This window comes from Mus caroli, unplaced genomic scaffold (assembly GCF_978045245.1).
Source record: "Mus caroli unplaced genomic scaffold, Mus_caroli_1 scaffold_15, whole genome shotgun sequence".
NCBI lineage: Eukaryota > Metazoa > Chordata > Mammalia > Rodentia > Muridae > Mus > Mus caroli.
The window spans coordinates 6381473-6395209 of NW_028227270.1; the positions used below are offsets into that span (position 1 = coordinate 6381473).

The window sequence follows — 13737 nt, forward strand, 5'->3', positions numbered from 1 at the left end:
TCTCTCCCCTCTCTCCCCTCTCTCCCCTCTCTCCCCTCTCTCCCCTCTCCCCTCTCTCCTCTCTCCTCTTTCTCTCTCTCAGATACACACACAGACACACACAGCACACACAGCTGGAGTAATTGTGCATATCTCTGTTTATAGGATTGCAGATTTGCATGCACAGTGAGTGCACAAGTGTAGGTATTCTGAATGTGCTCTCAACCACTGATGGAATGTGAACAGACATTCGGAGTAAGTCAGAGCGTGATTTGAAAGCACCGAGCCTGTAAAGAGTTGTGCCTTTTCCAAAGGCAGCTGCCTGCAATGAATATTTATCTCTGTAACTAATGGAAGAGTCACCATAGCTGCTTCCACTCCTGTGTAAATGCCACTTGAAATACCATGGCCTTATATGGGGTTTGCGCACGTTTCTCACAGGGCCTCCCCGACTTGGGGGTTGTGGGAAGAGTCTGATGCCGCAGCACTGTTTGTCTCCCACATCCATTTTTTCACTAGTAAGCTCAGTTTTGATTGCGTTCTATTCCCTCTAGGAGGGGCCAGCTACAGAAAAATATTTCGAATGTTTTGGAATCTGTTATCTCCATTTTCAGTGAGTTCAGTCACAGTGGGTCGTTTTGTTATAGTTTTGAATGTTCCCTTCCTTTTCATTCCTGTAACTAGGCTTGCATTATTTAATTACTTATAAAATCTGGATTCTCCTGTCCCAAAGTAAGTGACCCTCCCAAGACTCTTAAAATGTTAAAGGCCTATGGGGAGGAGGATACTTCATTCCAAGAAAGGACATTGGGTGCTGGGCTTTAGACGGGATAACTCCTTCAGGGATGTACTTGGGATGGAAAGGGTAGACACTGCAGTTCTGCAGCTGGCTGCTTTTCTGTTCTAGAAAGTCAACTCTGATTTCAGGGCAACCAGACTTTCTCTAAAAGTGCTAATTGTCTCCTTGAGCTGAGATTCATTAAGCTCAGCCATGACTTAGGTCTTTCAGATAGAAATCTGGGTGATCTGCTGAGGAAGTAGAATTGTCTAAATCTCATGCAATATTCCAGCCCAAACTTCGTTTAAAACTTAGCCATCGCTGGGCAGAGGTGGTGGATGCATGTAATCCCAGCACTCTGGAGGCAGAGGCAGGTGGATCTCTAGGAGTTCCAGGATAGCTGGTCTACAGAGCGAGTTCTAGGACAGAAAAACCATCCTGAAAAAAACAAAAACAAGCAAACAAACAAACACCCCACCACCACCAGAAAAACAAACTAAGCTTTTGATATATGTCTCCACCTTTGTTTAAACATTTAAAGAAATCTGAAATAATTTATTGTTTATCACTTTACATCCCAATCACATCCCCCCTCACCTCTCAGCACTCCCCAGAGCCCCTCCCAACATGCCCCTTTCCCCTTCTCCCTTGGGTAATAACTCACCTGGCACATCAAGTTACTGCAGGACTGGGCATATCCTCTCCCCCTGAGGTCAGACAAGGCAGCCCAGCTAGGGAAATGGGATCACAGACAAGCAACAGAATTAAAGATAGCCCCTGCTCCAGTTCTTGGAGGAACCACATGGAGACCAACCTGCACCTCTGCTACATATGTGCAGGAGGGGGTATTGCATCCAGCCCATGTATGCTTTTTGGTTGGTGGTTCACTCTCTGGGAGCCCCAAGGGTTCAGGTTAGTTGACTCTGTTGGTCTTCCTATGGAGTACCTATCCTATCCAGGTCCCTCAGTCCTTCCCCCAACTCTTCCACGACTCCCTGTGGCTCAGCTTGTTAGTACAAGGACAAGTAGAGATTTTATGTAGGAAAGTGTGTGTGTGTGTGTGTGTGTGTGTGTGTGTGTAGTGTGGGGGGGGGCATAAAAACTGACTTAGAGAAATCCTGTAAGTTGGGGGATTTATGCTAGACCAACTTGACCTGGTTCTTGCTGAAGGTAAGTGAAGTAGGAAAAGTTCCTCTTTCTATGGTCTCAGTTCAAGCTTCACTTCTGATACTGGACACAAGTATTCTCCACACTGATACTGGTCATAACATTCCTTAAAAGTTTCCAAAGAAGGAAACGCTAGAGTGATTTTAAAGTGTGGGCATACATGGTAAGAGTTAAAATGGTGAGTTGCCATCCTGTGCAAACCCTGTGGAACTATGGCAGACAAGATCACCGTGCCTCTTACCTCTGACAGCAAAGTCCATGGTCAGGGACGCACCAGGCTGTGCAGAATGGCTATACTCTTGTTGGGTTTTTCTCATTTTATCGAACTTTGGGCTGAGTTTGATCAGCCTCCCTTTCGTCTGTGTTCCCTTCAGGAAAGAGGCATTCACTGAAGCTCGGGGAGCCAGAAGGGGAGTGAAAAAAGTCATGGTTATTGTGACTGATGGAGAATCACATGACAACTATCGCCTGAAACAGGTCATCCAAGACTGTGAGGATGAAAACATTCAGCGATTTTCCATAGCTGTAAGTACCATGTTAGCCAGGGTTTGGAAACTCCTGAGATCCTAAAGCAATAAGCATTACCTCTCAGTAATAGTTGCTGAAATTGGAGAAGCCAGGTTCAGAAGATGTCTTTTATAATCATCCACTACCAAGCCAGTCGTGGTATTTCTGTAGTTCTATCTGTCTGCTTACGCTGTCCCAGGTTGTCACATTTTCCAGGTGTAAAGGGAATGGAAGGCAGGGTGTAGGAAGGGACAGAGGACACTGTGACGGGGCCTCACACACCTTTGTACAGATTCTCTGCTGCATATTATCTCTGGGACAGGCAAGCAAGTTCTTAATACTCCAGGCTTCAGTGTCTTTCTCTGTCCGTGGATTGTGGTTTTTTTTTTTTTTTTCTGTCAGTTTGTCTGCCCTTCTCACCACATGACGACACCAGTGGCCACAATACACATTATCTCTGCCTCTCATCCTTTCGAGGTGTTCACAACCATGAGCTCTTAAGAGCCCTGTGTTTAAGAGATGAAAGGGACCTGAGTCTCCTCTTAGTTCAGAGAATTCCCCCATACATCACATCTGGCCCTTCCTTTCAGCTGACAATTCATAGCCCTGCATGTGCCTTCAGTCTAGGGGAGGCATCTCTGAAATCAACTGTTCTTTCATTCACTAAAATTTATTTAATTAATTGTGTTTTATATATATAAGCAAGGAGGAAAGATTTGAAACCCCAAGAGCTCAGCCTGAAATCTACAAACAGTAATTATATGTTATCTGCCTTAGCTTTCAACATGCAATTAATAAATTTATCTTTTTCTTTCAAAAGCATGACTGATGCTAAGAAGTGAGAGGGGGCACTCATACACAGAAAAATGTTCCAGGACCTGATTCCTAGCTTTCTAGAGGCAAGGCACTCCATTTTATAAACAAGACGATCCATTGTATGAAAGTTCATTTGCCAATTATTATCAAATTCTTTATTACCTCTTCTGCTGCTACAGTGTAACTGTTTTTGAATCTATGGTTGAGAATAATTTCAGATGCCCTTGCCTTTACTCAGGAAAGTGTCCAAATAATGAGTGACATTTAGTCTATGGCTGGCCTCTTTCTTCAGTATATAAAGCCAGAGCTTGCTCACTGACTCCAGAAATCTGAATATCAGAGATGATCTCATTTTTCTGCTCTCCCCAGAGGAACTGATCGGCATCCCAAGGACCACGGATGCAGGTCATAAACAGTGTTAGCCATCATCAGAATGAACAGTGTTGGTGCTGAGGGTGTAGTTCAGCCTAGGTTGCATGCCGCCCTCGTGGGAGCACCCAATACTCACACACTAGCACACACAACCGGATGTTAAGGACGCTTCCCCAGAATGACAACGTCAGTGGCATTTTGCATCATGTCTGGTGACATGGTCAGTTTTTCCTTGCCTTAAATTGCTTTCCTTGTTTGGAATCCTATTTGATAGTCATGCATTGCCTCTCATCTAGTCAAAAGGAGATTTCAAAATCCCACTCATCTTCATGGAGAACCATATATTGATGTGTTTCCTATTTAACCACTGAGTTATTATCAAATTGCTTTTGAGAGCTGTATAAACAAAAAAAGAAAAAGAAAATTTCATTTAACGATAATTATTTATTCTTTTTCCTAATTTGTGTCTCTTTTCCCTAGTATATCACGTTTACATTAAAAGATATTATTTGAGACCAAACTAGAAAACAAGACACGTGTGCTACTTTCTCTTGTTTGTGCAACAATACAGAAAGTCTTAGGGAATCTCAGAGTCTGCTGCATGTATCCACACAAATAGAAACTCCACCTCATGTGCTGTGTGCACTATTCTTCTGTCTCAGTTGTCCGGACTAATCCCTGTCTGTCTCCCAGTATTTGATCCCGAACAACACAGAAATGTATTTTGACAGGAAATGGCTCCCTCAGAGAATTAAATATTGGTAATATAAATTCCCTATTTAAAAGATTCAAATGTGTCCTGTTAAATTTTCCCATTGGGAAAGGTCACGAGTTGGCTCTGCATCATCCACTTCTGTCCATGGAGAGTATTAGACTGGTCCATCGGGCGTCATTAGATATGCAGAGACCACTCTTTGTGATAATGGCTGAGAGGTGTAAATTACTTATTGCACTCAGATGTAGATGAGGCATCGTAAGGATCTTAGCCTTCCATTTATGTTTTCAAATGAAAGACAAGCTGCTGCACATGAATGCACTGCGTACGTTTACTTTGACATCTCTGCCTCAAGGAGATGTCAGTTGTGAACACTTCTTTCAGGTAAATGTTAGCGGAGTTAAAATGCTTAGGGTCCACAGATTTGAGATGTATGAAGCGGTAAAAAAATATTACCTGTATCATTTAAGTTTTTTATTTATTTTCATAGAAAACATATTTTACAAGCTACCAGACTCTTGGGTGAAAGATTACAATAGGCTTCTGCCGTTGTTCTCATCGTGATATAAGATGGTTCAAGATCATATGGGGGTCACATTAACTCCTGCATCTGAGTATATTCTCCAGCATTGTACTTACCTGTTTTATCTTTTTTCTTTAAATATACCATGTGGGTACTTTTCCTACTTAGATAGATTCACTTGCCTCCCTCCTGTTACACTTACCAAAAAATGTCTGATACAATTCACTCCACAATCAACAACTTCAACCACGCATGCCCTAACACTCACCTATTAAAATTTTCTTACGAATATTTTGAACTTCATCAATTTTAGATGAAAGGGAGCTGATGTATTGACCCAATAGTTAGCCTAGAACATCCTAGGTAAGAAGCAAACAGGAACAATGAAGGTTTGATATCCCGGGATGTTAAAAAAAAAAAATCTATAAACAACGTAAACCAGTAGGGAACTCAGAGGAACCCACAGAGTTCCGAACCTAAGTGCCACGCAGGGCACCTCATTACCAGCTCCACGTTTCCTAGGCACATGATTTCCCAACTCACTGGGCAGTCCTTCCTAGATATCCATGTGTCATTCATTGCATGTACATCAAACCTGTGAAAGAGCTAGGCTGGACTGGGTCTCTGGGGTCTTAAAAGTGAAGAGGAGAGAGTTGGCTTGAAGTGTTCTGCTGTTGAAAAGTGACATTTTCTGTGCTGGTCACTGACATTCCCCAGGGAAAGGAGCAAGCACATCACGCAAAGCCTTCATGTGTCTGCTGACTGGGGCAGATTCAACTCATAATTCTCACATTAACACTTAGTGTGCAGCAGAGTGATGCCGCCATTGCTTTCAGCCACTGTTCCTAGTGGGAAGCAAGCAAGTCTGTTGTGGGTCATAGGTCATAGGAAGAACTATGTAAATGGTAACTTGGGTTTCCCCCCATTTTTGTAAGTATTTATCTATATATCTTATCCAAAATATTATTCTGTAACCTACCATCTCAAACCTCACTTTAAAACCACATGTATATGCCTGAATAACCATCAGCCCAAGTTGCACACTCATAATCCCTTGGTCTTCTCAAAAATTTTTGTGGCATCAGTGTCCATGTATCTGAAAAATGAAATTCAATAATGGTTTATTGTTTTTAACTTTATAGAATATAAAGGCTGCTATGTCGTATATAGTCGTTAGAACTTTTAATATATTTACGTTGATGTTGTATGTTCATACGGTTCAGTTCCTTTTAGAAGTCGGGCTAACATTTGCAGGCAGCGAAAAGCGTGTCCATGCTAAGGGTGACTTCAAACACACCTGTTAGCATCCATTCCTCTCACTTCCAGACAGTTCCCTGTACCTTCTTTTTTTCTAATACGGATCTCCTATTGCAACCACCCCCATAACTTACTTACATTACTGATTCTGGATCCCATGGAAACAGTCACACATTGTGGATTCTTTTGTGTTTTGCTTGTCACGCAAGACACATGGGTACATGCTACTTTTTTATGCTGGTGCTCCTTATATTTATTATGCTGTCCATAGGAATCAACCATCACCTATGCACCCTGATTTACAGGCCTTTAAGTTGTTCTCAGTTTGTGACAGTATAATCAGGGAATAATAAAGGAAGCATGAATATTTAAAAGTGAGAATAATCTTCGAGTGTCACTTGTAATGAAATGAAGACTAAACATGTTTTATTACAAGAGGAATATTTTCACTATGAAAGAGAAAAGTCTTTAACCATATGCAGGCAATAGTCCTGCAGTGACATGATGTGCCAGGGTGTATTGGTGCCCAGAGGGGGCCTCCTCCTTCTCAAAGGAGAAGGGGGAGGGGGAGGGGCTATGTGAGGGGGCACTTGGGGGGAGGGGCAGCAATCAGGATGTAAAGTATGTAAGTAAATAAATAAATAAATGGAAAATATATATGCAGGCAAATCAAGAATGGAAATATACCAGCTTGTAAGCAGAAATAAAAAATAATTGTGGTACTAATTTGTTTGATTCTCTTTCCTGATACTGACACTGCTATGTAATTTTAAAGTATAAAATTAGGTAATATCTTTGTATTGGGGATTTTTCATTTCAAATTTACATAGTATTATAAACATGGGCATTTTTACACAGGCAAAATAGCACATGCTTTAAAGATAAAACGTGATTAGCGTGACTTCATGAAAGTTTTAAACTTCTCATAGAAAATGAAACGCACATAGAAGACTTAATGGCAGAGTGCACATAGAACTTTCACGAGTTTTTAAGAAACATGCACATGTATACAGGCATACGTGTATAGCATGTACAGGTACACAAACAATTGCCAGTAACTCCAGCTTCAGGTGGGCTTCTCTCTGGCCTCCAAGGGAACCGGCACTCAAGCACACACAACCACCAGACACAAACACGTCTAATGAAAAATAAGATAAATGCTTGCAGGAGTCAATATTATGTGAACCATGTCCCCAGAAAGCTTCCATAATATCCCCATAAGTTCATAACCATTCCCTGTCCTAAGATAGCATGCATGCTCTTCTTTATTGAAAATATGCTTGAGATACATATTTAACATGCAGAAGCTAAAATATGCTCTCGCCATTTTTGCTGGACCCTAGATCCTTGGCCATTATAACAGGGGGAACTTAAGCACCGAAAAATTTGTGGAGGAGATAAAATCGATCGCAAGTGAGCCCACCGAAAAGCACTTCTTCAATGTCTCAGATGAGTTGGCCCTGGTCACTATTGTTAAAGCTCTGGGAGAAAGGATATTTGCTTTGGAAGGTATGATCTTCTCTCCTAATCCTGCATATCCTATGTAAGATTCAAACGTATTGTAATGGGTTTGGGATATTATTCTCAGGACATTACTAACTCATTTTTACTGTGTGCAACAACCATCGGGAAATAATTCCCTTTTATATGAATGGAACTACTTTACAGAGATCCATGTCGGCTAGAAGCTGACTTTGTTAGGCTGTGACAATGCACAGCAAGCGGGGCTGGGGAGCAAAGCAGCCAGCATAGACGTGTGCAAGAACGCAAATGCCCCAGCACGCCTTCTTCCTTGTCTGTGACACAGGTCTAGAATGTGAAGCCACTGGCTCAACTTTTATTTTTCCCACTGTGCCTTTGTCCCTGGGGCCGCTTCAAGAGTGTTCTGATGCAATTGTTTCTGTGTTCATTTCCTCTGTAATTTGCCCTTTGTGCATTTCTAAAGATCTTCTCAGAGTTTTGCCTCAAGTCCTTTGGCTGCAATACTCCATCTGCTATGGTTCTCTAACCATGCCACGCCTCTGAAGAGGTTTTTTTTTTCTTTTGAGTTTTTCTGTGGTAACTGGCTGAAGAGGCTACTGAGTGATGCAGTCCCTTAGGTGGGAGTGTCAGTAACAAATGACTAATCTTCTCTGACTGGTAACATCTTTTTCACATTTTTGAAGGCTGGAGCCTCAGAAGCCAGTTGGAGAAACCACGTTGAGTTCTTTTGCCCTTCTTGGGTATCTTTGTTCCAGTGACTGTCTACAAGAGGGCACTATCAAAGTGTCACTTCTGTAGCTGTTAAAAGCTCTCTTTCAAATTTCCCAGCAGAGCCTTTTAATAACAAATGAAAGAGAATATGGGGATGAGACTTGACTTTTAAAAGGGTAGACTATGTTGAGTGAGTATCCGAGTTTCAGTGAACAAGAAAAATATAGAGAAAAATACTTGTGTATATGCGTATGCATGTGTGTGCATGTGTGCGTGTGTTGGGGGGGGGGTGAGGACTGAACCCAGGACCTTATATATGCCAGACAACTGCTCTACAACTTCACTATATCTCCAGTTCAAGAAAGTGATGAAAACTTGAGGTTTCAGTATTTCTTGAGTAGCCCATGCTAACTAACATTTTGCTTTGCAACCAAGCGCACACATGTACATGCCTATAAAAAGAAAGCCAGTACGACTCATGACAGTGCTGATATATACAGTGCACTGTGCAGTTCTCATCTCTTCCTGCTTGACGATTCTCTTTCAGCGAAAGTGATACTGGCTTCACTCGCCCTTTCAAGTCTGAGTCACAGTGCTCGCTCGCTCGCCCTGGAGCTTGGTTTGTTTGCGGGATGATGAGGAATGTGAGCCCAGGCTCTCTAGCCCCCTTTTCTCTGAAATGCCTCCAGAGACAGAACACTTGAGTCCTTATCACTCTAAAGTCATAGCAGTGTCTGAATGGCTCAGCTGTCCTGCGTTCTGAGCACACGTCTCTGTCACACGGCTTTAGCCTTTCAATAGCCATTGGGATGCTATTTAGCAGCCATGTTTGCCTAGATTTAATATGGACAGTCTTCCAAATCATTGTGCCCTTTGAACTGTTAATAACACAGGCCAAGAAAGAATCTATAAAGGGATTTTTTGCATATTTTATTTATTTACATTTCAAATATTATCACCTTTCCCAGTTTCTCCTCCACAAGCCCCCTACCCCCTACCCCTGTTTCTATAAGGGTGCTCCCCCACCCACGCACTCCCACTTCACCACCCTAGCATTCTCCTACACTGGGGCATCAAGCTGTTGAAGGGCCAGGGCCTCTCCTCCCATTGATGCCAGATAAGGCCATCCTCTGCTACACATGCGGCTTGAGCCATGGGTCCCTCCATGTGTACTCTTTGGTTGGTGGTTTAGTTGCTGAGTGCTCTGGTGGGTCTAATTGGTTGATATTGTTGTTCTTTCTATGGGTTGCAAACCTCTTCAGCTCCTTCAGCCCTTCCCCTAACTCCTCCATTGGAGTCCCCATGCTCAGTCTGATGGTTGACTGTGAGCATCCGCAACTGGCAGAGACTCTCAGGAGATAGCTATATTAGGCTCCAGTCAGCAAGCACTTCTTGGCATCAGCAATAGTGTCTGGGTTTGCTGTCTGCATGTGGGATGGATCCCCAGGTAGGGCAGTCTCTGGATGACCTTTCCTTCAGTCTCTGCCCTGCTCTTTGTCCCTGTATTTCCTTTAGACATTTTTGAGAGTATAATTAGGGTTCCTCCTTTTCTTTCTGCCCTCAGGGTCCTCTCATGTAACCCTCCCTGCTATCCTTCAAATTCATGCTCCTTTTCCATTAATTGTTATTAAATATGTGTGTGTGTGCTTGCATGTGTGTGTGCACATATACATCATATAGATTTTTAAATATAAGCTGTTTGGTCTGTATAATGTTACTTGTATGAGTTGGATTTTCTGTAATTACTATTACACTAGTCAAATACAGTAAGTGTCATTTCTTAATATTCTCTAAGTAAGGAAGCAAAAATAACCTATAATTGGCTGGATGTAGTCACACTGTAGGGGGCATAGTTTATTTTGCCTGAAATGACATTTTAAGATTTTTTTTTTCTAACCTAACTAAAGCCCTATTAAAGTTCCTTACTAAAATGTTCAAATGCTTCAAGACATCTCTGTATCTAAATATGGTATCATTCTATAAAACTCTCCAAAGATTAAAATACCTTTTTGCATCTTAAATGTTGTACTATCAAGGCTAAAAGCCACCTGGGTTGTCTGCTGTTTCTGTTTTTGTTTGCAAGGCAAGGATCTGCTGGCTTTGGTCTGCCACTCCAGCCTCCCTGGGGCTGGCACCAAACAGCAAATGGCGGTACATAGAGTACATTTGCCCTTACTCTTTTCATAATGAGATTGGAAAAGGCTTTTCCCCAACTTGTTTGGGAAATCTCCAGTTCTTGTCACTATTTATGTCACATGGTAAGCAGCTGCAGTTAGGAAAGTCTGCCTTGTGAGGCACAATGCCACCTAGTGAGTCAAGCATGCCTGGGCATGGACTACATAGGTCAGGGAATGGTATGGATTTCCCTGTTTTATCAGGGAAAAGGCTCCTAACTGAGAACAGAGTAAGGGTCAAAGTGGGCGTTTTACTCCCCATGACTCTGTCTGTCAGGGTTGAAAGTAAGAAACTTGGCATACGACCAACTGACCAAGGGACCTAAACCGCGGGGAAAGCTATGTGGCTCCTTTCTCTGTCCTCAACTGAGAACACAGCACCAGCCCAGCCGGGAGGCTGGGGGGCGGGGCGTTGGTGTTGGAAGGGGGGGGTAAGGTGGGGGGAGGGGGATGGCGTGCTGATATATACTACTCTGTTTTTTGCCATCAGTCCTGTAAAAACAAGCAAGGACGTAGCTTGAATCATTAGGTATCAAAACCACACTTTAATCTAAGGTAAAAATGCATCGTAGTCATTTAAAGGGACATTTGTATGAGAGATTGAAATGATACATTCAGATTCCTGATTGATTGCCACATTTAACTCTAGCCCTATAAAAGCTCAACTACAGATGCATTCTTTATACGCGGTAAATAAATAGTAAGCCCATTTAATTTCACAAATCTAATGATTTTCATGCTTCAGTTGACACAATTGACAGCCTGGCTTGGCCAAAACAATTACGTTATTTTTTTTAACTTATTTTTAAGACCAAATAGACTAGTCACTCCTTGGAAGCAAGTAGATCAACATTCGCTCAGTTCCCCCAGGAAGCTGTGGCTTCGGGTCTGTAAATATTTTGAGAAGACTGCAGCCTGCAGCTCCAATCAATGTTCCTCCTTGTCTGTATTTCAGCCATGAGCTTCAAAACTGGGTGGGTGGGGTGAGTGTGTTAAAAATATGATGTTCCTTTAAAAAAGTATAGATTCAGATGGGACTCAAACTGGAGCTATGTTAGAAAGTCACCTACAGAGCTGAACGAGCCCCACATACAGCATTAGGACCAACGTGAGCTGGAATCCTTAAGGCTATCATCACACCATGGTACCTTGAAAGGATGCAGGGCCCCAGGTGTTTGTAGGTGGGACTATTGAGTTGAGAATCTCTTTCAATACATGAGCGAAGGATTCTTCAGTTTATAAGGTATCAAATTTAGCTCTGATGGGGTTCCCAGGTCAAGTAAGCAAGATAGTTAATTTCTACTGTAGTAATTCTGTTTTTCAAAGAACCATGGAATCATGGGTCGCTACAGCATGGAACTGATGGTCAGGCTGACTTCACTAACTGGTCTTATGCTCAGCCCTGCCCAGGAGTTTTGCTTGAGAAGTGCATGGCTGAGAATTCCCTGATGTGTCCCATAGTTCTGCTTGGCAAGTCTCCGGGTCCCAGCAGGTCAATGGCAGCCTAAAAAAACCTGGCTAGTCACTTACTGTGATATCTTTACACTATGTACAGCTACAGCTGACCAGTCAGCAGCTTCGTTTGAAATGGAAATGTCTCAGACCGGCTTCAGTGCTCATTATTCACAGGTATGTTGACCATGTGCAAGAAAGAAATTCCTTTTCTACAAGTTTTCCTCCCCCAAGCAATGCCCAGGCTTCACGTGTATAAGATAGCCTTGAAGTTTATGGTGGGGGGCAGCTCTGCAGGCTGTCTCAGGGTTAGGAAAATGGCATCCCACAAGCTGCTTATTAGGGGCTTTCTCCACACACTCCAACATTTTACCAACTGATAGATGTGAACAAGACAGTCAGAGCTCTGATGAATGTACCTGTGTATCTAATGAAGTGAAATACTTAAGATATTTGCTTAAAACATAGAAGGTTAAGGTTGTGTTATGCTAAAAGTCCTTAAAGGGGCGTGTCATATATGGTCGTTTCTGTGTGGCAGATACATAGTGTGCCTTGGCTTATCTTTTCAATCAAATGGGGATTGTAATGTTGGATTCTTATAGAGTTATTGTAAGAACTAAGTGAATTAATTTATATAAAGCACTTTGAACTATATTCCTATACATATGAACTATCATCGTATTCCTAGTGCTACATAAGTGGTAAGTGCCCATGCCATTTTATTACCCTCTGTACTCACGCATTAGGACTGGGTCATGCTTGGAGCCGTGGGAGCCTATGACTGGAACGGAACTGTGGTCATGCAGAAGGCTAACCAGATTGTCATCCCTCATAACACCACCTTTCAAACTGAGCCCACCAAGATGAACGAGCCTCTTGCCTCTTACTTGGGTAAGGCATGGGTGAAATCTTGATGCTTACACTAGTCTTCATTTCACTGCACCAAAATACCCGATTTTGGGATACATGGGAAAGCAGTCACAAATACTGAGTGCCTATGTTGTGTCAAATACATTAAGCAAATTCAAAATAGCAAAATGGATGAGGCAGAACAATGGGCATTGTTTTAGATGAGAAACAAATGAAGAAATAAGCAATCTCTCTTAGAAGTCTATGGGCTAAGATGGAAATGACAGAAGTGGGGGAGTTCACTCAGTTTTGAAAGCTCCTCATAACCTATGGTTCTGTGAGATCACTACATGTAAAACACCTTGGGGTCAAGAACCAGCTTTACCTAACCCTTCTTTCTGTCCCAGATAGACCAATTATAGGATATTTACTTTCATATGTAATAGATGTCATTGTATAACTCCTAAGAAAGGTAGGTGATCGTGGATTTAAAGAGCCACAGAAAGGATCACACTATGTTCAGAAATTCACCTTAGCCTAAAAAAAACAAAAAACAAAACAACAACAACAACAAAAAAAAACCCTAATGTCCACGCCCTAATCCCTGGACCTAATTGTGTGTTACCTTATAAGGCAAAAAAGACTTCTGGAACTACATGAAGGATCCTGAGATAGATTATGCTTGGATATATTGCTATAGTCCAATATAATCAAGTGATGTAACCAGAAAAATCTTCCCTAGATGGGTTTAGAGGGAGACAGTACTGTATATAGATGGTCAGAGAGATACAGTGCTGCTGCCGATGAAGAAGGAGGTGAGAACACAGAGCTTCCCCATCGCAGAGGACAGAGAAGTGTGATCTCTCCACAGTCTCCAGACAGAAGCATAGCCCTCCCTGCCTGCTTCTCACTATGGTCTAGGGTGAGCTAAGGAGGCCTTCTAGCTTACAGAATC

The 13737-nt window shown here is 42.3% G+C and overlaps 1 protein-coding gene across 1 annotated transcript in view; it reads left to right on the forward strand.

Moving 5' to 3' along the window:
* The window catches only part of Itga1 (integrin subunit alpha 1), a 161632-nt gene that overhangs the window by 94901 nt on the left and 52994 nt on the right, over window positions 1-13737 (forward strand). Inside the window, exons 8-11 of the mRNA XM_021179797.3 lie at window positions 2299-2449; window positions 7458-7623; window positions 12037-12110; window positions 12680-12824. Of these exons, the coding sequence (XP_021035456.1) occupies window positions 2299-2449; window positions 7458-7623; window positions 12037-12110; window positions 12680-12824 (536 nt within the window). The remainder of the gene's footprint in view (window positions 1-2298; window positions 2450-7457; window positions 7624-12036; window positions 12111-12679; window positions 12825-13737) is intronic.